Raw genomic sequence first — 22,500 nt, 5'->3', positions numbered from 1 at the left:
GGAGCGGCATGCTGGCGGGAGGCAGGCGGTCTCTGTCGGCCGCTCCTCTGCTGCAGCAGCAGGCAGGTGAAGACTTGTTTGAACCCTTTGCGGAAGTGCTTGGACGCCAGCGCGTAGACCAGCGGGTTGAGGCAGGAGTTGGCGTAGGAGAGGCAGTGCGAGGCCAGACGGAGGGCGTAGGTGACCCGGTTGAAGGGGAAATGCCCCCCGAACCAGAACCACAGGATGAGGAGGTGATGGGGCAGCCAGCACACGCAGAACAGCACGGCCACAGCCACGATCATCCTGGTGACGCGACCCCGGGCTCCCCGGCCGGGCTGGGCCCCCGGGGGCCGGTCCAGGGGGTCCCCGGGACCCCACAGGAAGAGGAGGGTGCGGGCGTAAGCGAGCCCCAGGGTGCAGACGGGCAGGAGGTACCCGAAGGAGAAGGTGATCAGATCCATGATCTTCCGGCTCCGGTCCGTCCACACCGGGACGCAGACCACCGAGACCCCGCCCCCCGCCGAGGGGGAGGAGTCCGGGGAGGCCCCGCCCCCGCGGAAGCGCACCGTGTGGAAGTAGCTGAGGTAGGGGGCGCTGAAGAGCAGGGAGAGGGTCCAGATGAGGGCGATGGCGACCGCGGCGTTGCGGGAGGTGCGAAGGTCACGTGACTTGAGGGGGGTGGCGGATCGCCAGGTACCTGAGAGGGGGGGGGGGGAGAAATTATTATTATTATTATTATTATTATTATTATTATTATTTTTATTATTAGTATTATTATTGTTGTTGTCAGGCTAGGGAAATGAAAAAATCTCTTTATATATTTATAGGTGGAAGGAAAGAGGGTTTGGGTTCGATTTCTTTATGTTGCTTTCTTGTGATTTCTAGAGTGTGTTTTTATTTTCCTCCACATGTGATTTCTTGTGATTTCTAGCAGTCTCGTGTGATTGTAAATCTGTTTTTTTGGGGTGTGATTTCGTGTGATCTTTTTATAATTTCTTTTTGGTTTGATTTCTAGCGCTTTCCCGCGTGTGATTTCTTGTGCTAATTTTCACTGGAGATCTCTGAGTGTGATCTCCAGTGATTGCTGGTGTGATTTCCAGTGGTTTCTGGTGTGGTTTCCCGTGATTTCTGGTATGATTTCCAGTGATTCCTGGTGTGATTTCCAGTGATACCTGTTGTGATTTGCAGTGATTACTGGTGTGATTTCTGGTGTGATTCCTAGTGTGATTTCTGGTGTGGTTTCCCGTGATTTCTGGTGTGATTTCCAGTGATTCCTGGTGTGATTTCCAGTGATCTCCAGTGATTGCTGGCGTGCTCTCCAGCGATCGCTCGTACCTGTCCACAGACACGGCTGCCAGGGTGAAGCTGCTGGCGTGCATCGTCAGGTAGATGAAGAAATGAACCGCCTTGCACATGAACGCTCCGAACAGCCAGCCGTCCAGAGAGTAGATCGTCCCCTAAGAGGAGAGAGGGGGCACGGTCAAGCACAGGGGGCGCTGTGGAGCACAGAGAGGTCTGGGAAAGCATAGGGAAGCATTGTAAAGCACAGAGAGGTCTGGTAAAGCATAGGGAAGCATTGTAAAGCACAGAGAGGTCTGGTAAAGCATAGGGAAGCATTGTAAAGCACAGAGAGGTCTGGTAAAGCATAGGGAAGCATTGTAAAGCACAGAGAGGTCTGGTGAAGCATAGGGAAGCATTGTAAAGCACAGAGAGGTCTGGTAAAGCATATGGAAGCATTGTAAAGCACAGAGAGGTCTGGTAAAGCATAGGGAAGCATTGTAAAGCACAGAGAGGGATGGGAAAGCATAGGGAAGCATTGTAAAGCACAGAGAGGTCTGGTAAAGCATAGGGAAGCATTGTAAAGCACAGAGAGGTCTGGCAAAGCATAGGGAAGCATTGTAAAGCACAGAGAGGTCTGGTAAAGCATAGGGAAGCATTGTAAAGCACAGAGAGGTCTGGTAAAGCATAGGGAAGCATTGTAAAGCACAGAGAGGTCTGGTAAAGCATAGGGAAGCATTGTAAAGCACAGAGAGGTCTGGTAAAGCATAGGGAAGCATTGTAAAGCACAGAGAGGTCTGGTAAAGCAGAGGGAAGCATTGTAAAGCACAGAGAGGTCTGGTAAAGCATAGGGAAGCATTGTAAAGCACAGAGAGGTCTGGTAAAGCATAGGGAAGCATTGTAAAGCACAGAGAGGTCTGGTAAAGCACAGGGAAGCATTGTAAAGCACAGAGAGGTCTGGTAAAGCATAGGGAAGCATTGTAAAGCACAGAGAGGTCTGGGAAAGCATAGGCAAGCATTGTAGGCTCAGCAGCGCACCCCGGTGGCCTCACCTGGAACGGCACGCAGCACAGGATGAAGCAGAGGTCAGCGGCGCACAGGCTCAGGATGAAGAGGTTGGTCGTGTTGTACTTCACCTGCGGACCGTTCCGCAGCAGAACCGCCAGAACCAGCCCGTTACCCACAGTGCCCAGCAGGAAGATCAGGGTGAACACGACCGGAACCAGAACGCTGGCCGGGATCAGAACCACCGGGGAGGGGAGAGGAGGGAGGGAGGGGGAGAGGGGGGAGGGGGTAAAGGAAAGGGGAGATGAAGGGGAGAGAGGGAGGGAGAAGGAGGGGGAGGGGGAGGGGGAGGGGGAGGGGAGGCATTCTGAGGAGTTGGTGCAAATTTCTGGCATTGCAGTACCGCTGACAGCCTCCTAGAGGGAGCTAGAGAGACAGGGAGGAGAGAGGGAAAGAGAGAGAGAGGAGAGGAGAGGGAAAGAGAGAGGAGATAGGGAGAGGAAGGAGGGAGAAGAGAGGGAAAGAGAGAGGGAAAGAGAGGGAGAGGAAGGAGGGAGAAGAGAGAGAAGGGAAGGAGAGAAAAGAGGGAGAGAGGATACCATTGTCGGTATTATTAATTATGGAAAAAAAATATATATTTCATACTGTGAAGCAGCAATATTTGCAATCACTCAAATACTGAGTTTAATTGTTATTTTTGTTCCTCAGTCTGTGTTGCTTTGACTGTGAGTTCAGGAGCTGCTCTTCAGTTCTAGCTGTGCTGTCGTAGTTATTGTGAATCGGGACAGCCCTGGCTATAGGACTACAGATCCCAGCATGCCTCTGCGCCCGCGGCCATGGCGAGGCATGCTGGGAGCTGTAGTTCTTTAACTGCAACGCGCTGGGCTGGGCTGTATTACATTGTTTTGCTCAGTCTGCGTTGCTTTGACTGCGAGCTCGGAAGCTGCTCTTCAGTTCTAGCTGCGCTGCCAGAGACACGCGTGTAACACGGGAGGTGAGATCAGCCTTTGTCTTTATAGAAGGGAAGGGAAGCCAGCAGCGCCATCTAGTGGTCTGACACTTTTTGGATTTCGTTTTAGTTTTGCTGGCAGTACACTTGCTGTGCACTAGATGGCGCTATCACTGATGTGACGATGATCTCGCCTCCCGTGTTACACGTGTGTCTCTGGCAGCGCAGCTAGAACTGAAGAGCAGCTCCTGAACTCACAGTCAAAGCAACGCAGACTGAGGGACAGAAATAATATGTAATAATAATAATAATAATAATAATAATAATAATAATAATAATAATAATAATAATAATAATATGTAATTAACCACAGTATTTGAGGCGTCGCCATATTAAGCAGCTCTCAGTTTTATTGCAAATTAAAAACTGTTATTTTATTCAAAATAGTGCAGTATCACAACAGTAAAGTGCAGTAAAACCGTAGTAAAAGATCGACTGCTATTTTAGGCAATTCCATAGCTTACCTTTTTAGGAAATTCGATCCCCGATCTCGGCTTTTGCTGAAGAAGAAAAAAAAAATCGAAAATCTGTTTTTTTTACTGTAATGGTCCAATTAGGAAAAAAAAACTGCTGAGTCCCCGTTGAGTCCCCGTTGAGTCCCAGTTGAGTCCCAGTTGAGTCCCAGTTGAGTCCCAGTTGAGTCCCAGTTGCAGGACTCCAGTCCTGTATCTCTGCTCCAGTTTATTGAATCGCAGCAGCAGCAGCTCCTGGAGCTGAACTCCAAACTAATGGAATAAACGAAATGCGATCTGTGTGTGTGTGTGTGTGTCTCCCTCTTCCTCCCTTCTGTGTGTCTGTGTGTCTGTGTGTCTGAGTGTGTGTGTCTGTGTCTGTGTGTCTCAGAGTGTGTGTCTGTGTGTCTGTGTGTCTCAGTGTGTGTGTGTGTGTGTCTGTGTGTCTGAGTGTGTGTGTCTGTGTCTGTGTGTCTCAGAGTGTGTGTCTGTGTGTCTGTGTGTCTCAGTGTGTGTGTGTGTGTGTCTGTGTGTCTCAGAGTGTGTGTGTGTGTCTGTGTGTCTGTGTGTCTGAGTGTGTGTGTCTGTGTCTGTGTGTCTCAGAGTGTGTGTCTGTGTGTCTGTGTGTCTCAGTGTGTGTGTGTGTGTGTCTGTGTGTCTCAGAGTGTGTGTGTGTCTGTGTGTGTCTCCCTCTGTTCCGTCCCTCCCTCTCTCTCTCTTTCTCTCTAACCTCCTCCCTTTCCCTTGTTCCCTGCCTCATTATCCCCTCTCTCTCTCTCTCTCTCTCTCTCTCTCTCTCTCTCTCTCTCTCTCTCTCTCTCTCTCTCTCTCTCTCTCTCTCTTCACATATTGTAAATAATTAAAACTGGTATATTGATTTCACTTCAACATGTTTTATTGGAGACCCTCCCCCTCTCCCTCGCTCTCTCTCTCTCTCTCCTTCCCTCCTCTATCCTCTCTTTCTCTCCTCTCCTCTCTCCTCTCTCCTCTCTCCCTCCCCCTCTCTCCTCTCTCCTCCTTCCCTCTCTCCTCTCTCCTCTCCTCCTTCCCTCTCTCCTCTCTCCTCTCCTCTCTCCCTCCCTCGCTCTCTCTCAGTGATTCTCTCTTGAATGTTTTTGCGCAGTGTGGGGAAAACAGTGAGAGGAATTCAGAGCAGCTTCATAGTGGCAAAACATACACGTGTTTGTGTGTGTGTGTGTGTGTGTGCTCGCGTGCGTGTGTGTGTGTGTGCAGTGTGTGTGTGTGTGTGTGTGTCTCGCTGTATCAGTGCCCCTGTGTCAGTGTGGGGGTGTCAGTGTGGGGGTGGGTCTCAATTGGACGTTATTAAATAATTTTTCATCAACAGTTACAGAGTATTCTCAAGAGGCTTCTTCAAACAAAGTGTAAGCAAACACAGCTTTCTATCTCTCTCTCTCTCTCTCTCTCTCTCCATTATCACTGTGGTAAAAGCACAGCACAGTGTAGTAAAGCACAGTGAAGATAATGAACCAGCCCCCTTCTCAAAGCACAGTGAAGATAATGAACCAGCCCCCTTCTCAAAGCACAGTGAAGATAATGAACCAGCCCCCTTCTCAAAGCACAGTGAAGATAATGAACCAGCCCCCTTCTCAGAGTCAAATATGCTTTACCACACCTCGCTGTGCTTTACTACACTTTGCGATACTTTTACTGTGGAACACTTTTATGACAGCGATTCTTGCGTGAATAGGACGTGTTTATTATTATTATTATTATTATTATTATTATTATTATTATTATTATTATTATTATTATTATTATATTTTTTCAGACGCAGGCACACACACACGCATGCATTTTTAATGACGGGTGAGATTTGAGGGCGGAAATATCAAACGCGAGGAATTATCTAGAGTTGAATATCTGAGCTAAGCAAACCGCTTCAATTTATATTATAATTAGGACGAACTGCGTTGTTTTCTTTTTTTTTAAATTGAAAACAAAGACCGAGCGCGACGACCTCATGGGAACGGATGAAAAAAAACAACAAAAATCGCTTCTAGTGTTTATTTGTATTTGTGCGTATTTATTAAAGTCTAGAAGAGCTCACGATTGTTAGACCGCTTTGTGCTTTAGTCGCCCTCTGCCGGCCTCAGCGCGCTACTACACCGCATTTTACATGAAGACTAAACAAAACAGCTTGGCAAAAACGGACGTCATTTTTCAGATTTAAAAATGGTATAAGGAAAAATCAAATCAATCTCTCAATGAAACATCACGTTAAAGCACAGAATAACCCTTGATTGAATTAAATATCTTCTCTGATTAACAGGGGGCAGCAGTGTGGAGTAGCGGTCAGGGCTCTGGACTCTTGACCGGAGGGTCGTGGGTTCAATCCCAGGTGGGGGACACTGCTGCTGTACCCTTGAGCAAGGTACTTTACCTAGATTGCTCCAGTAAAAACCCAACTGTATAAATGGGGAATTGTATGTAAAAATAATGTGATATCTTGTAACAATTGTAAGTCGCCCTGGATAAGGGGGTCTGCTAAGAAAATAATAATAATAATGATAATAATGATATGTTAAAAGCAATACTTCATATATATATATATATATATATATATATATATATATATATATATATATATATATATATATAAACAATGACAACATCTTGAAGAGACGTTCCTGTCCTGGAGTGACTTCACATCAACAAGCGAGGTGTTGAGGACTATAGCAGAAGCGGCTGTGAAACTGACGCCATTGCGGCTCTAAACTGGAGTCCAGCGCCTTTGAAATAGATCATCACACGGAGCCAAAATGGCGGACACGGGCGCGCAGTTTCTTCCCGCCTCACCTCGACCGTTATTACAGCGAGCTCGAGAACACCAAGAAAACCGCGAAAACGGTTGTGAGGAGAGACGACGAGTTTGAATTATTTTTATTTTAGTTTGTTTGATTAAAAAACTCTATTATTTGAACGGTTTAATAGTATAATGTTGATCTGGGGACCAAACTACATTAGAGATTTAAAAAAAAAAACTGTATTTGTTTTCCTCTGATTAAAACAACGTGAAACGAAAAAAAAAAAACGAACCTGAGAGAAAATCTGCGGAAGAAAATTCAGGTAAGAGTTTATTGTTGGATACGAATCAAGTATTGAATTGTATTTTGTCACACTTGTACTTGCTTGAACCAAAGTCATTGTATTTATCTTGCTCTTAATTGTATTATTACTTGTACTGTGATTCTTGAAATGTATTTGCTTACGATTGTAAGTCGCCCTGGATAAGAGCGTCTGCTAAGAAATAAATAATAATAATAATAATAATAATAATAATAATAATAATAATAATAATAATAATAATAATAATAATAATAATAATAATAATAATAATAAAAAAACGCGCAATTCAAAGACGAGAGACACTCTTTGACGTGTAAATGTGTTTGGTTTTGTTGTATTCATTATAAATGTTTCTACACAGTAAAGTAAACGCGCTCTCCCGTCTTCTCTTTAACTGCGGGAAAAATAAACCAACCGCCATTCGAACTCTCAATCTGCGGGACCGCTGATGACGTCGTTCCTCTGAGCGCCTTGTTGCTAGGCGACCGAGGAGAGGTTCTGAAATGCGTCACGGTGTCCGCCATTTTGGCTCCAGCTGCCCTGCTGTTTGCAACGCGTTGCCGATCCAAAATGGCGCCTGTTTCACAGCATCAACTTTATAACAAATAGTTGTGAGTATCATATGATTTTTTCTGTACTGTTTTTCTTTTTCTTTCCTATTGTGTATATTATTGTCTCTGTTTATTTTTTTTAATTTTATTTACGTGTTGGTAGTGTAAGGCAAATGCAGAGCCCGCCCCCTTCCAAAAAAAAATATGAAATAATGACAAAAGAACTATAAACTTTTTAAATTATTATTATTTCTACCAGAAGTAATTTATTTTAAGACAGTGAACTTTATTCATATAGGGAATTATTATTTATTTCTTAGCCGACGCCCTTATCCAGGGCGACTTACAATTGTTACAAGATATCACATTATTTTTACATACAATTCCCCATTTATACAGTTGGGTTTTTACTGGAGCAATCTAGGTAAAGTACCTTGCTCAAGGGTACAGCAGCAGTGTCCCCTACCAGGGATTGAACCCACGACCTTCCGGTCAAGAGTCCAGAGTCCTAACCACTACTCCACACTGCTGCCCGAATCAATTCATTGATTAAAAAATAAAGGTATTTACAGGATTACAAGAACATTATTCACTGATATTTGTTCTCAGACGCCTAGAGACACAACACAGATTCTTGTGTGGTTCTGTTTACCTGGAATCTAAAAACTCATTACTGTGAACACAGCTCAAAATAATCACATAGACACTGACTGATACACAAATATGAACAGCAACCATACACATTAATGTTGTTAAAAACTATACATATCTATTTATCTTTATATATGTACAACAATAATGAAAAATAAAGTACAATGCTAATTGTAAAAGATGATTCTCTGCGGAGGCTCGCTGAGGACTGAGATCCTGGGTAATTCATTCTGTAATCTCCACACACCGCTGTCACGTCCTGTCAAATGTTCCTACTGTGTGTACTGCGCATGCCCAGACTAGCCCGAACCCCAACCAATAATAAAGTCAAAAACATATGTACAAAAATAAAACGTAAAAATGTGTTTTAAAATTTTGAAACCCGTTATAGCCAGAAGGGGGCGGGGCATCCGTTCTTATTAATGAACTCTGAAAGCTCCAGAGCCCTTTGGAAACAGCGCTTATCTACACGACTGCGCCTCCTCTTTCACAGCACGCGGCGCTCACTCTGGAACCATTTCAGTTGCAAAGTTTTTTCATGGCTGTCTGGATCTCCCTCCCTGCCTGCAGGTTTTTCTCAAGCTTCACAGCACAATCGTGGATCTTACGCGCCTTCTCGTTTTTCTGATTCTTGATATTAAAACTTAGAATGATAGAAAACAATGACATGAACCCGACCAGGTCATATGGAAAAATGGTTTCAGCAATTTTATCTATCTCACTATCTGCTGTGTCGGCGGTGCTAGCCCCTAGTAACTCTTCCATCCTCTGTATCAGATCTCTGAGAGGTGAGTCTGTCTTTAGCATTTCAAACACCTTTTCATAATCTGGGTCAGCAGCAGTGCTCAGCCCGGAGAGTCTCTTTAGGTTTAAAACAGCTACGATCGCTGTGGTGGCAGATCTGCCGAGCTCTGTCATCCTGCTGCTGGCATTTTCACGTATTTCCTCTAACTTCTTATTGTAATCTTTCAAGGCTGATGCCCCTTTACTGGCAATAGCTGCGCCAGTTCCAGCAGCCGCTGCAGAAACTGCTAGACTGGCTCCGAATGTGAACGGAGCCATCGCCACTCCTGCTGCAACACCCGCAGCTCCGACCGCTGCTCCTCTTCGAATGAGAGAAGTAGCTGGAGTCCCATCAACCAGGGCATCTTTGTCATTGCGAATGTAGGCAGCGATGTTCTTCAGTTCCCTCACAGAGCTTTCTGTTTCCTTCTGCTGATCTGGGAACCGCTGAACAAATTCCTGGATCTTCTTCATTTCCAATTCACGAGCGCTGTGGAAAACACAAAACAAGTCATCATCATCATCATCAACGCAGAAAGCTCTGCAGTGTTGAGTTCTCTTTCCTATAGACCTCTATACAGCTCTGCAGTGTTGAGAGGAGTTCTCTTTCCTATAGACCTCTATACAGCTCTGCAGTGTTGAGTTCTCTTTCCTATAGACCTCTATACAGCTCTGCAGTGTTGAGGGGAGTTCTCTTTCCTATAGACCTCTATACAGCTCTGCAGTGCTGAGAGGAGTTCTCTTTCCTATAGACCTCTATACAGCTCTGCAGTGTTGAGGGGAGTTCTCTTTCCTATAGACCTCTATACAGCTCTGCAGTGCTGAGAGGAGTTCTCTTTCCTATAGACCTCTATACAGCTCTGCAGTGTGGAGTGGAGTTCTCTTTCCTATAGACCTCTATACAGCTCTGCAGTGTTGAGTTCTCTTTCCTATAGACCTCTATACAGCTCTGCAGTGTGGAGAGGGGAGCTCTCTTTCCTATAGACCGCTATACAGCTCTGCAGTGTGGAGTTCTCTTTCCTATAGACCTCTATACAGCTCTGCAGTGTTGAGAGTGGAGTTCTCTTTCCTATAGACCTCTATACAGCTCTGCAGTGTTGAGAGTGGAGTTCTCTTTCCTATAGACCTCTATACAGCTCTGCAGTGTTGAGAGTGGAGTTCTCTTTCCTATAGACCTCTATACAGCTCTGCAGTGTTGAGAGTGGAGCTCTCTTTCCTATAGACCTCTATACAGCTCTGCAGTGTGGAGTGGAGTTCTCTTTCCTATAGACCTCTAATACAGCTCTGCAGAGTAGAGTTCTCTTTCCTATAGACCTCTATACAGCTCTGCAGTGTGGAGTGGAGTTCTCTTTCCTATAGACCTCTATACAGCTCTGCAGTGTTGAGTTCTCTTTCCTATAGACCTCTATCCAGCTCTGCAGTGTTGAGAGTGGAGTTCTCTTTCCTATAGACCTCTATACAGCTCTGCAGTGTGGAGCTCTCTTTCCTATAGACCTCTATACAGCTCTGCAGTGTTGAGTTCTCTTTCCTATAGACCTCTATACAGCTCTGCAGTGTGGAGCTCTCTTTCCTATAGACCTCTATACAGCTCTGCAGTGTTGAGTGGAGATCTCTTTCCTATAGACCTCTATACAGCTCTGCAGTGTTGAGAGTGGAGTTCTCTTTCCTATAGACCTCTATACAGCTCTGCAGTGTGGAGCTCTCTTTCCTATAGACCTCTATACAGCTCTGCAGTGTTGAGTTCTCTTTCCTATAGACCTCTATACAGCTCTGCAGTGCTGAGAGGAGTTCTCTTTCCTATAGACCTCTATACAGCTCTGCAGTGTGGAGTGGAGTTTCTCCAATATTGAGTTCTTATCATTTTAAATCTGCCTCTGGCTTTGAGCTGCTTTGCGCTCGTCTGGGGAATGAACCGCCTTCTTCATCACCTTTCACCTCTGCCCCCAACCCCCCCCCCCCCAGTACTCTACAAGTACAGGAAGAGTAGAAAGGTCACACTGTCTCATGACCATAGATTGTTGAGGAGGGACGTGTAGAAACACAATGAGAATTGCAATCTGCTTATTCTCTACTGTAAACCTATGGGGTATTCAAAAACAAACAAACAGACCTCTTCAGTTCCTCCTTGTCCTCCCTCCTCTGTCTCTTCACCTGGATATTCTCTCTGTTGAGGTGAAACACGCGTGTAAATAATCATCATCACAGACATGTTACTGTTCATTACAAACCCTGAACGCAGCTCCCAAGTGAAAGGGCAGCAGTTCCTGGGAGTGTCATTGAGGTGCTGGTGCTGCTGGTGAACCTGGACTGGAGTCATCAGGTGTGTTATTAAACTGGAGCACGCATGCCTCTGCACAGTGAAGAAACATGAGATTACCTGGAAGAGTCTCCGGACAGAGCGGGTGGTTCAAAACCATTACTGCGTCGTCTTCTTCTCCTTTGAGTCGGGTCCATGTCTCTCTCTACTGAATCACTCGTTCCTCAGTTAGCTGTGTTTCTCCTCTGCAACAGAAGTGAAATAAGCCAATTATTAAAGAGTTTAGAGCTTCACTTCTCACCTTTTTCTCTCTTCTTAGACCGCCCCTCTTCTCCTCTAATGAGTACTTTCTGTTTTCTACATGTTAACCACTCCCTAATCCATGTGCATGCATTTCCTTGAATCCCTACTGCATTCAGTTTGAGAATTAATCTTTTATGCGGGACTTTGTCAAAAGCTTTCTGGAAATCTAAATAAACCATGTTGTATGCTTTGCAGTTATCCACTGTCGATGTTGCATCCTCAAAAAAGTCAAGCAGGTTAGTTAGACACGATCTCCCTTTCCTAAAACCATGCTGGCTGTCTCCCAGGATATTGTTACCATATAGGTAATTTTCTATTTTGGATCTTATTATAGTTTCCATAAGTTTACATATAATAGAAGTCAGGCTTATTGGTCTGTAGTTACCTGGTTCGGTTTTGTCTCCCTTTTTGTGGATCGGTATTACGTTTGTAATGTTGAGTTCTCTTTCCTATAGACCTCCATTCAGCTCTGCAGTGTTGAGGGGAGTTCTCTTTCCTATAGACCTCTATACAGCTCTGCAGTGCTGAGTTCTCTTTCCTATAGACGTCTATACAGCTCTGCAGTGTTGAGCTCTCTTTCCTATAGACCTCCATTCAGCTCTGCAGTGTGGAGCTCTCTTTCCTATAGACCTCTATACAGCTCTGCAGTGTTGAGAGGGGAGCTCTCTTTCCTATAGACCTCCATTCAGCTCTGCAGTGTTGAGGGGAGTTCTCTTTCCTATAGACCTCTATACAGCTCTGCAGTGTTGAGAGTGGAGCTCTCTTTCCTATAGACCTCTATACAGCTCTGCAGTGTTGAGTGGAGCTCTCTTTCCTATAGACCTCTATACAGCTCTGCAGTGTTGAGATCTCTTTCCTATAGACCTCTATACAGCTCTGCAGTGTTGAGTGGAGCTCTCTTTCCTATAGACCTCTATACAGCTCTGCAGTGTTGAGTGGAGCTCTCTTTCCTATAGACCTCTATACAGCTCTGCAGTGTGGAGATCTCTTTCCTATAGACCTCTATACAGCTCTGCAGTGTTGAGTTCTCTTTCCTATAGACCTCTATACAGCTCTGCAGTGTGGAGTTCTCTTTATATATAAAATCTAATACATATATAGTTTAATTTTAAATGGTTAACTTTATACAGTGCTAATTTCGGTTATCAGCAATTCTATTACATAAGTTAGTAGTGTTTTGTTAATATCAGAAATAGAATGGTTGGTATCAAAAATAATATTTGTTATGTTGATATCAAAAATAGAATTATTTCTATAAAAAAAAAGCGTGGATTAAATGTTAATCGCCATCGCCCCCGTGGATGTGTGAGGGCGGGTGAAGCAGGATCGGCTTTATTTCGTCTCTCATCGAACTTTTCAAACCGAGCAAAATACAAAACTGACCGAAAAAAAAAAGAGTAAAAAAAAAACAAAACATTTTTTTTTTGTTAGGCCCAAGTTAAAATAAAAAGTCAAATGCGTTTAGTCTGACCCGTAGGATTCACTGAAAGAAATAACAAATAACAAACCAGCATTCATTCACATTCATTCTCGACAGTTAGTATTAAAAATGTTATTATTTGATGTGCAAATACTGTTAGAAGCCACTTGACCTTAGCCGCTAAAAAGCTCCCCGTCTCCTTCTGATGTTCTGAAGAAAACCGAAAGTAATTTTCTACAAAACAATATGGGGAGGGGGGTCTGTGACGGAAACGCGGGTTCTAAGCGGAATTACGCACGATTTTACACGTATGTGTCTTGACTATATATGTTATTGTATTATTTTGGGTATATTGAATGTTTTTATTTTTGTATTCTTATTTTGTACGAGAGCGAGTGCAGTCCGTTATAATGCGCGTGCACGCGGGTGGTGGGAGGAGCGCGCGCTCCGGTTTGTGGAGAAGTGATTATTATTATTATTATTATTATTATTATTATTATTATTATTATTATTATTATTTCTTAGCAGACGCCCTTATCCAGGGCGACTGACAATCGTAAGCAAATACATTTCAAGAATCACAGTACAAGTAATAATACAATTAAGAGCAAGATACATACAATGACTTTGGTTCAAGCAAGTACAAGTGTGACAAAATACAATTCAATACTTGATTCGTATCCAACAATAAACTCTTACCTGAATTTTGTTCCGCAAATTTTCTCTCAGGTTCGTTTTTTTTTTTTCGTTTCACGTTGTTTTAATCAGAGGAAAACAAATACCGTTTTTTTTTTTAAATCTCTAATGTAGTTTGGTCCCCAGATCAACATTATACTTTTAAACAGTTCACATAATAGAGTTTTTTAATCAAACAAACTAAAATAAAAATAATTCAAACTCGTCGTCTCTCCTCACAACCGTCTTCGCGGTTTTCTTGGTGTTCTCGAGCTCGCTGTAATAACGGTCGAGGTGAGGCGGGAAGAAACTGCGCGCCCGTGTCCGCCATTTTGGCTCCGTGTGATGATCTATTTCAAAGGCGCTGGACTCCAGTGTAGAGCCGCAATGGCGTCAGTTTCACAGCCGCTTCTGCTATAGTCCTCAACACCTCGCTTGTTGATGTGAAGTCACTCCAGCAGGAACGTCTCTTCAAGATGTTGTCATTGTTTATATATATATATATATATATATATATATATATATATATATATATATATATATATATATATATATATATATATATATATATATATACATATGAAGAATATATGAAGCATTGCTTTTAACATATCATTATTATTATTATTTATTTCTTAGCAGACGCCCTTATCCAGGGCGACTTACAATTGTTACAAGATATCACATTATTTTTACATACAATTCCCCATTTATACAGTTGGGTTTTTACTGGAGCAATCTAGGTAAAGTACCTTGCTCAAGGGTACAGCAGCAGTGTCCCCCACCTGGGATTGAACCCACGACCCTCCGGTCAAGAGTCCAGACCGCTACACACTGCTGCCCCCTGTTAATCAGGATATGAATAAATACAAAATACTACAGATTAAACACTTGGCAGATTACAGTATTCTGAAGTACAGGATTAAATGCAGTAAAATAGGGAGCAGATAAGAGCAGGTAAAGCGCATTTAAGGAAGGGTGATAGTGTCCCAGGGGAAGAACAGAGGAGGTCTACAGTGATCTGCAGCGGAACTAGAAAACAGTCAATGGCAGAGAGTCAGCGTAGCGGTAAAACTAAATGAAACCGAAGACACGGAGGCAAAATATTTTTTCATTGGACAAGAGAGTTGCGAGGGCTGAATTATTCTTACCTGGGAGAGAAGTTCACAATGAACACGGAGAGCTGGATTGTAGTTGCAGTTTCCACACTTCACCACTAGAGGTCAGTAGAGCCTAAGGAAAGAGAGAGCCGGCCGGTGCGGCGCATTGTATCCACCTAACCGCGTGTCCGGGCTCTGCTCGCTTCGAGTTCTGGCAGGGTTAATATTGTCGGGTAATTGAGACTCTAATGGGTAACATATTGATTAATATCATGTTAGGACAGTTAATAAGAGAATCGACCCTGGTATTATAGGTCAGTTAATATGTCCAGTCGACTCTGTCTCATGTAGCCATTAATATCTCCGCTCGACCCTTACCTTTTCATCACGTTTGCAATACATTTGAGCGCTTCGTCTTAATGCAGTTACTCAAATACCGCGTTTGTGTTGTGTGAGTCGCTAACTGAGTGCCACGGATATGCGTAACACCGGCTAGATCAGCCCATCTTTATATTAGTGATCAAGTGATCTCTCACTTTGGATCGGGTTTCCTGTAGTTCTGCTGTCCAGACAGAGCTCTGGACTACAATGATGGCGGCTCTCATTAATATAAAGACACGTCACTGACCCAGCCTGTGTTACACGCGCATACAGCAGGGACTAGAACTGAAGAGCAGCTCCTGATTTCACAGTCAAAGCAACACAGAGTTCCTGCTCCAATACTGTGGGTTTTTTTTTACACGTGTCTGTGGCAGGGAACATCTGTGAGCCCAGCATTGCGATGGCAGTGTAATCAATGCCAGGGATACAGACAAGCACACTGCAAATCTATTGACTGTGCCTTAACATGGGACTGGACTTCAAGACGGAACTACACACCCGTTACACACTGCTTTATAAAGCGAGGCTGCTCGGTTCGGGCTTCAGACCCACTTGATAGATTCAGTAGCAACCAGACAGGCTTTTTATAAACTATTAATCAATTGCCTTTATATATATATACATTCTTTTATATCAATATTTTAAGCGCCTCTTGTTTCAAAATTCAGTTTTCTTTTACCAGCAGAACATTTTTAAAAGTTAAACATTGTTCATATCTTACTAATACAAATGAGTGCAGAATACATTCTTGTAATTGAAGTGTTTTATTAACATGATGAAATATATATTTATTTATTTATTTATTTAAATCATTTACTAACATCATTTCTGCTATATATTATAAAGACATTTCAGAGGGCTGGATCGCATCAATATCAGGGTCTAGGGCTGTATATTATAAAGACATTTCAGAGGGCTGGATCGCATCACTATCAGGGTCTAGCGCTGTATATTATAAAGACATTTCAGAGGGCTGGATCACATAGATATCAGGGTCCAGTGCTGTATATTATAAAGACATTTCAGAGGGCTGGATCGCATCGATATCAGAGTCTAGCGCTGTATATTATAAAGACATTTCAGAGGGCTGGATCGCATCAATATCAGGGTCTAGCGCTGTATATTATAAAGACATTTCAGAGGGCTGGATCGCATCAATATCAGGGTCTAGCGCTGTATATTATAAAGACATTTCAGAGGGCTGGATCGCATCGATATCAGGGTCTAGCGCTGTATATTATAAAGACATTTCAGAGGGCTGGATCGCATCGATATCAGGGTCTAGCGCTGTATATTATAAAGACATTTCAGAGGGCTGGATCGCATCAATATCAGGGTCTAGCGCTGTATATTATAAAGACATTTCAGAGGGCTGGATCGCATCGATATCAGGGTCTAGCGCTGTATATTATAAAGACATTTCAGAGGGCTGGATCGCATCAATATCAGGGTCTAGCGCTTTATATTATAAAGACATTTCAGAGGGCTGGATCGCATCGATATCAGGGTCTAGCGCTGTATATTATAAAGACATTTCAGAGGGCTGGATCGCATCAATATCAGGGTCTAGTGCTGTATATTATAAAGACATTTCAGAGGGCTGGATCGCATCGATATCAGGGTCTAGCGCTGTATATTATAAAGACATTTCAGAGGGCTGGATCACATCGATATCAGGGTCTAGCGCTGTATATTATAAAGACATTTCAGAGGACTGGATCGCATCAATATCAGGGTCTAGCGCTGTATATTATAAAGACATTTCAGAGGGCTGGATCGCATCGATATCAGGGTCTAGCGCTGTATATTATAAAGACATTTCAGAGGGCTGGATCGCATCGATATCAGGGTCTAGCGCTGTATATTATAAAGACATTTCAGAGGGCTGGATCGCATCAATATCAGGGTCTAGCGCTGTATATTATAAAGACATTTCAGAGGGCTGGATCGCATCAATATCAGGGTCTAGCGCTGTATATTATAAAGACATTTCAGAGGGCTGGATCGCATCAATATCAGGGTCTAGCGCTGTATATTATAAAGACATTTCAGAGGGCTGGATCGCATCAATATCAGGGTCTAGCGCTGTATATTATAAAGACATTTCAGAGGGCTGGATCGCATCAATATCAGGGTCTAGCGCTGTATATTATAAAGACATTTCAGAGGGCTGGATCGCATCAATATCAGGGTCTAGCGCTGTATATTATAAAGACATTTCAGAGGGCTGGATCGCATCAATATCAGGGTCTAGCGCTGTATATTATAAAGACATTTCAGAGGGCTGGATCACATCGATATCAGGGTCTAGCGCTGTATATTATAAAGACATTTCAGAGGGCTGAATCACATTGCTATATTATGCAGCTATATGGTAACCACAAAATACACGTCAGTTAAACCTAAAATGAATGATTATTCTGGTTAGAAGTCGATTTATTTCTAACGGCACATGCATTTGCACGCCGTCACGACGGGGTAGGGAACTTGGCGCCAAACACAGTGTTGCTGTTTAGCTTCGCTCGCCTCGGCTCCCTCTCCCAGTCCTCCCACTCCGCCCAGTCCGAACCAACAGTGCCAGGCCAGTATCTTAATCTGCGTCACCTGGGCCCGTTTGCACGTCATCCCGGCCGGAAACGAGCAACTGGGTCCGGCGCTGTCTTCCTCGCAGTCGGTGTGTCGGATCCACCGCGGCCAGAACACGGGACCCAGGTCGACCCAGCGGTGAGTGAGGCGGCAGGACGCCATTTGGACCAGCCAAGCCCGGAACCGGTCCTTTTCTGCCGAACCGAACCAGTCCAAATCGACTTCTTGCGCCTCCTTCTCGAGTTTTCGCTGGTACCGGGCGGCGCCCTCCACGAGCTCCGGGCTGGAGTTTGAAAAGGAGCCGTTGGTCTCGTGGGGTTCGGAGGCGAAGGGCTTTTCGACGGACATCCAGAAGGGGTCGAACGAGGCGCCGAGGACTCTTAAGAGGCGAGCCGGCTTCAGGTGCTTGGGTTTGGGCTGGTAGTTGTAATCTTCGTGGGTGATTGAGAGAGTGTAAGGGCGGATCGGCTGCAGCGGAGACGAAGCCTGTTTCGCTCTCAGAAACTGGAGGTCGGGTATTTCTTGAGCGGCAGCTTCTGAATTCAGTTTTTCATGGTTGTTGTTTTCGTTATGGTTGTTCTTGGCGCCAGTTTTTGGTGCTGGAGTTTTGTGACTCGTCTCAGGGAAGGTGGCGCGGCTGACCGGGCAAAACAACACACAGCCGGCCCAATAGTAAACATACAATGAAAATAACATGTTCACATTGAAATATGCCATTTTAAACCAAAAATATGAATATATATATATATATATATATATATATATATATATATATATATATATATATATATATATATATATATATATATATATATATATATATATATATATATATATTCAAACTTCTTGTAAGAATTCGTTTATTTATTTAATTCTTAGTTATTTCTCGTTGTCAAATGTTTTTGTTTGTTCTTGTTTAAAAAAAAAATGTGAAACGCGTCCTCTTTGTTTTGAGAAATAATTGTATTTGTAATTTTGCGGAATCCGTTCAGAAATGTCGCGCCGTTTCTTCCTCTCTCGCTCTCTTTCAAAGAAAATGTTTTTCTTTCTCCGTTTTATTCCACAGTCGTTGTTATGAACCACTTGTGATTTGATTTTAATTCCTCTGTGTTCTTCGTTAGCTTTTATTCAATTAAAAAAAAAAAAAAGATAATTTTTCAGTTTTCTTTTTTGATATATATTAACAAGAAATAGAGTCGTTCTGTCGTCTGGAATCCTGAAATGTTCCTGTTTAAATAAAAATGTAACTGTGAAATGTCTTTCCTTTCAGTATTTCTCCAGTCGCTCTTCTCCTTGGTGTGTCGCGATGCGGTTTGCCAGATTCAACACATTGTATTTACACTGTGCTTTATAGTATCAGAAAAAACCTTGAATATATCAACAACACAATTCTATACAGACACGCACATAAACAGCGTCTGAAACAAGGTCTGCCAGCTCCCCCCCAGAGCAGAGGGCAGAGGGAGGCTGTTCAGAGAGTGTAAGAGCCTCCCTTTGTCTTTCTCTGTCTCTGCTCCACCAGCACAGAGCAGAGGGAGGCTGTTCAGAGAGTGTAAGAGCCTCCCTTTGTCTTTCTCTGTCTCTGCTCCACCAGCACAGAGCAGAGGGAGGCTGTTCAGAGAGTGTAAGAGCCTCCCTTTGTCTTTCTCTGTCTCTGCTCCACCAGCACAGAGCAGAGGGAGGCTGTTCAGAGAGTGTAAGAGCCTCCCTTTCTCTTTCTCTGTCTCTGCTCCACCAGCACAGAGCAGAGGGAGGCTGTTCAGAGAGTGTAAGAGCCTCCCTTTCTCTCTCTCTCTCTCTCTGCGCCACCAGCACAGAGCAGAGGGAGGCTGTTCAGAGAGTGTAACAGCCTCCCTTTCTCTCTCTCTCTCTCTGCTCCACCAGCACAGGGCAGAGGGAGGCTGTTCAGAGAGTGTAAGAGCCTCCCTTTCTCTGTCTCTGCTCCACCTGCATAGAGCAGAGGGAGGCTGTTCAGAGAGTGTAAGAGCCTCCCTTTCTCTCTGTCTGCTCCACCAGCACAGAGCACAGGGAGGCTGTTCAGAGAGTATAAGAGCCTTGCTTTCTCTTTCTTTATCACAGTAGAGTTATAAAGCATGTGTCTGCCTGACTCAATAACACTGCTTTATTATAACAGACCTCCCTACTGCTACTCACCTGACAAAAAAAAAATCACAGAAAAACAAGATTGTACTCAAACTGCTGTTGAAGAAAACATATATATATATTTTTAAATTCAGATCTCAATTTCCAGGAACTCTGAAAGTAGTTCCGGTTGGGTCTGCGCGGAGGGATACAGAGCAGCTCAGAGTCGAGTGAACAGTCCACTGTCTGCAGGTCAGCCTGACCTCACAACGACCCAGATAAGAGAGGGTTCTGCACCCAAACAAGGCCACACACACTGACACAAACACACACCCCGAGACCAGAACACACAGTGTGTGTGAGAGGAGAGAGACATCGATATCTTACAACAATAACACACACTGACACACACACACATTGAGACCAGAACACACAGTGTGTGTGAGAGGAGAGAGACATCGATATCTTACAACAATAACACACACTGACACACACACACACCGAGACCAGAACACACAGTGTGTGTGAGAGGAGAGAGACATCGATATCTTACAACAATAACACACACTGACACACACACACACTGAGACCAGAACACACAGTGTGTGTGAGAGGAGAGAGACATCGATATCTTACAACAATAACACACACTGACACACACACTGAGACACTGAGACCAGAACACACAGTGTGTGTGAGAGGAGAGAGACATCGATATCTTACAACAATAACACACACTGACACACACACACAGAGACACAGAGACACTGACACACACTAGAGACAGACAGATGCACGGAGACACACACACACACACACACACACACACACACACACACACACAGGTACTCTCTCACACACACGCACGCACTGAAAAACGACACCAGGAAACCATTTTATATTTGATTGCTGGATTGTTTTTAATATAAATAAATCAATAAGCCAACTTGATATTCTTTGTCTACCTCCACAAGAACAACAATTAGTATTTATAATAATAATAATAATAATAATAATAATAATAATAATAATAATGAGGCTGAAGTTGAGAAGATGTATCCTTATTCATTCAGAAACTTTCTTCATGTACAGATTTCATTTTAATTCCAGTTACTTAAAGAAAAAAAATATAGAAACTAAAGTAGTTTTTATTTTCATTTTCACTGTCCCTCTACAATGCCAGCCACCGTTCAGAGCGTTTCTAATTACTGCAACTACTCTGGATACAGCCCTGGCTATAGGACTACAGCTCCCAGCATGCCTCTGCACCCGCGGCCATGGCGAGGCATGCTGGGAGCTGTAGTTCTTTAACTGCAGTGCGCTGGGCCGGGCTGCATTACATTGTTTTGCTCAGTCTGTGTTGCTTTGAAGAGCAGCTCCTGAACTCACAGTCAAAGCGACTCAGACTCGCAACAGAAATGATATAAAACCTAGAATTTGAGTCACTGCAGGAATAAGCAGCTCTCTGAACGGCAGCATACAGTGTAGAAATACAAAGCAATGCTGGGCTAGGCTTAGGAAAGTGGAGATTACAACCTACAGTTATACAGCCTTTAACACAACTCCAGCTTTAAGAAAATAGAGAGTTTTAGCAAAGTGGCTTCTCTGGTCCTAATAGAAATATCTGTATATCTATAAATATATATATATATAGGGTTAAAATGAGGCAGCCTGTCTATTTAACATGGTAAGACTTTCTGAGTTAAACAATACAAAGAGGAATATGAAATCCACACCCAAACAGAGCGTTGTTACAGTTAGCATTATTATCTGATTTAAAAACACATTATTTTAGTGTAACTTGTTTGTTTTTTTCTCAATTTCCAACCTCGTATTTCCACCCCGAGTTGCACTTTCCATGAAGCGTCTGTCTGCTGTGTGTTTGTAGTAGTTACACACGCGTGTGCTCACACAGCGCTACACTGTTATCCTGCACTTACAATGCACTGAATGTGCAAATCTGTTAGCAGAACATAACCCTAAACCCAAACTCTAACCCATAACCCTAAACCCAAACTCTAACCCCTAACCCTAACCCCAAACCCAAACCCTAACCCCTAACTCTAAACCCAAACCCCAACTCTAAACCCAAACCCTAACTCTAACCCCTAACTCTAAACCCAATCCCCAACTCTAACCCCTAACTCTAACTCTAAACCCTAACCCTAACCCCAAACCCTAACCCCAAACCCTAACTCTAACCCCAATCCCCAACCCTAACCCCTAACCCTAAACCCAATCCCCAACTCTAACCCCTAACCCTAACTCTAAACCCTAACCAACCCCAAACCCTAACCAACCCCAAACCCCTAACTCTAAACCCAATCCCCAACCCTAACCCCTAACCCTAACTCTAAACCCTAACCTTAACCCTAACCCCTAACCCTAAACCCAATCCCCAACTCTAAACCCTAACCAACCCCAAACCCTAACCAACCCCAAACCCTAACCCCTAACTCTAAACCCAATCCCCAACCCCTAACCCTAACTCTAAACCCGAACCCTAACCCCAAACCCTAACTCTAACCCCTAACCTTAACCCTAACCCCTAACCCCTAACCCTTCTCTGAAACAATTGTGTGCTTGCAAAGATCTTGCACAAAGATTTTCGCATGGAGTACCTTGTAACTGTGCTTAATAACACAGTACCTTAATGTGCACCTCTGTATAATAATCTACTCTCTATTCTCTCTCTCGTCTTTGAAAAACACAGAGAATGCATTTTGAATTTGATCTGGAAAAAAACGTATCGTGTGAACGCGAAACAGTGCAAAGTTTAGAAATACTAAAAAATAAATTAAAAAAAAATATTAAATTCTAAAAACGACTTGAAGTGGTTGAGGCTGAAAAAAACCGTTGAAACGTTTGTCGTTGGATTTAGGTAGTCGTTTATTATTT

General features: G+C 43.5%; 2 protein-coding genes and 1 pseudogene across 4 annotated transcripts; all 3 read right to left on the bottom strand.

Moving 5' to 3' along the window:
* The window catches only part of LOC131736675 (galanin receptor 2b-like), a 5,363-nt pseudogene extending 658 nt beyond the window's left edge, over nucleotides 1-4,705 (bottom strand).
* Nucleotides 4,706-7,624: 2,919 nt separating this feature from the next.
* LOC131736674 (uncharacterized) lies at nucleotides 7,625-13,032 on the bottom strand. Of its 3 annotated transcripts, none has more exons than XM_059021934.1 (4): nucleotides 12,951-13,032; nucleotides 11,176-11,300; nucleotides 10,909-10,962; nucleotides 7,625-9,288 (listed from the first exon to the last, which is right to left on the bottom strand). In XM_059021934.1, exons 2-4 carry the CDS (start codon nucleotides 11,250-11,252, stop codon nucleotides 8,535-8,537), a joined length of 885 nt encoding a protein of 294 aa, XP_058877917.1. In that variant the 5' UTR covers nucleotides 11,253-11,300; nucleotides 12,951-13,032; the 3' UTR covers nucleotides 7,625-8,534. The 3 variants fall into 3 exon arrangements, with proteins under 3 accessions (XP_058877917.1, XP_058877919.1, XP_058877918.1); XM_059021936.1 differs by lacking the exon at nucleotides 12,951-13,032 and adding an exon at nucleotides 11,744-12,068; XM_059021935.1 differs by lacking the exon at nucleotides 12,951-13,032 and having other exon boundaries at nucleotides 11,176-11,723.
* Nucleotides 13,033-16,733: 3,701 nt separating this feature from the next.
* LOC131736673 (noggin-2-like) lies at nucleotides 16,734-18,245 on the bottom strand. The gene has a single exon (XM_059021933.1). The coding sequence runs from the start codon at nucleotides 18,235-18,237 to the stop codon at nucleotides 17,377-17,379; it is 861 nt and encodes a 286-aa protein (XP_058877916.1). The 5' UTR covers nucleotides 18,238-18,245; the 3' UTR covers nucleotides 16,734-17,376.
* Between the last annotated feature and the right edge of the window lie 4,255 nt (nucleotides 18,246-22,500).

This window comes from Acipenser ruthenus, unplaced genomic scaffold (genome assembly GCF_902713425.1).
Source record: "Acipenser ruthenus unplaced genomic scaffold, fAciRut3.2 maternal haplotype, whole genome shotgun sequence".
Classification (NCBI taxonomy): domain Eukaryota; kingdom Metazoa; phylum Chordata; class Actinopteri; order Acipenseriformes; family Acipenseridae; genus Acipenser; species Acipenser ruthenus.
The sequence above is the reverse complement of the archived record's forward strand: the minus strand, read 5'-3'. Positions and strand labels throughout refer to the sequence as shown.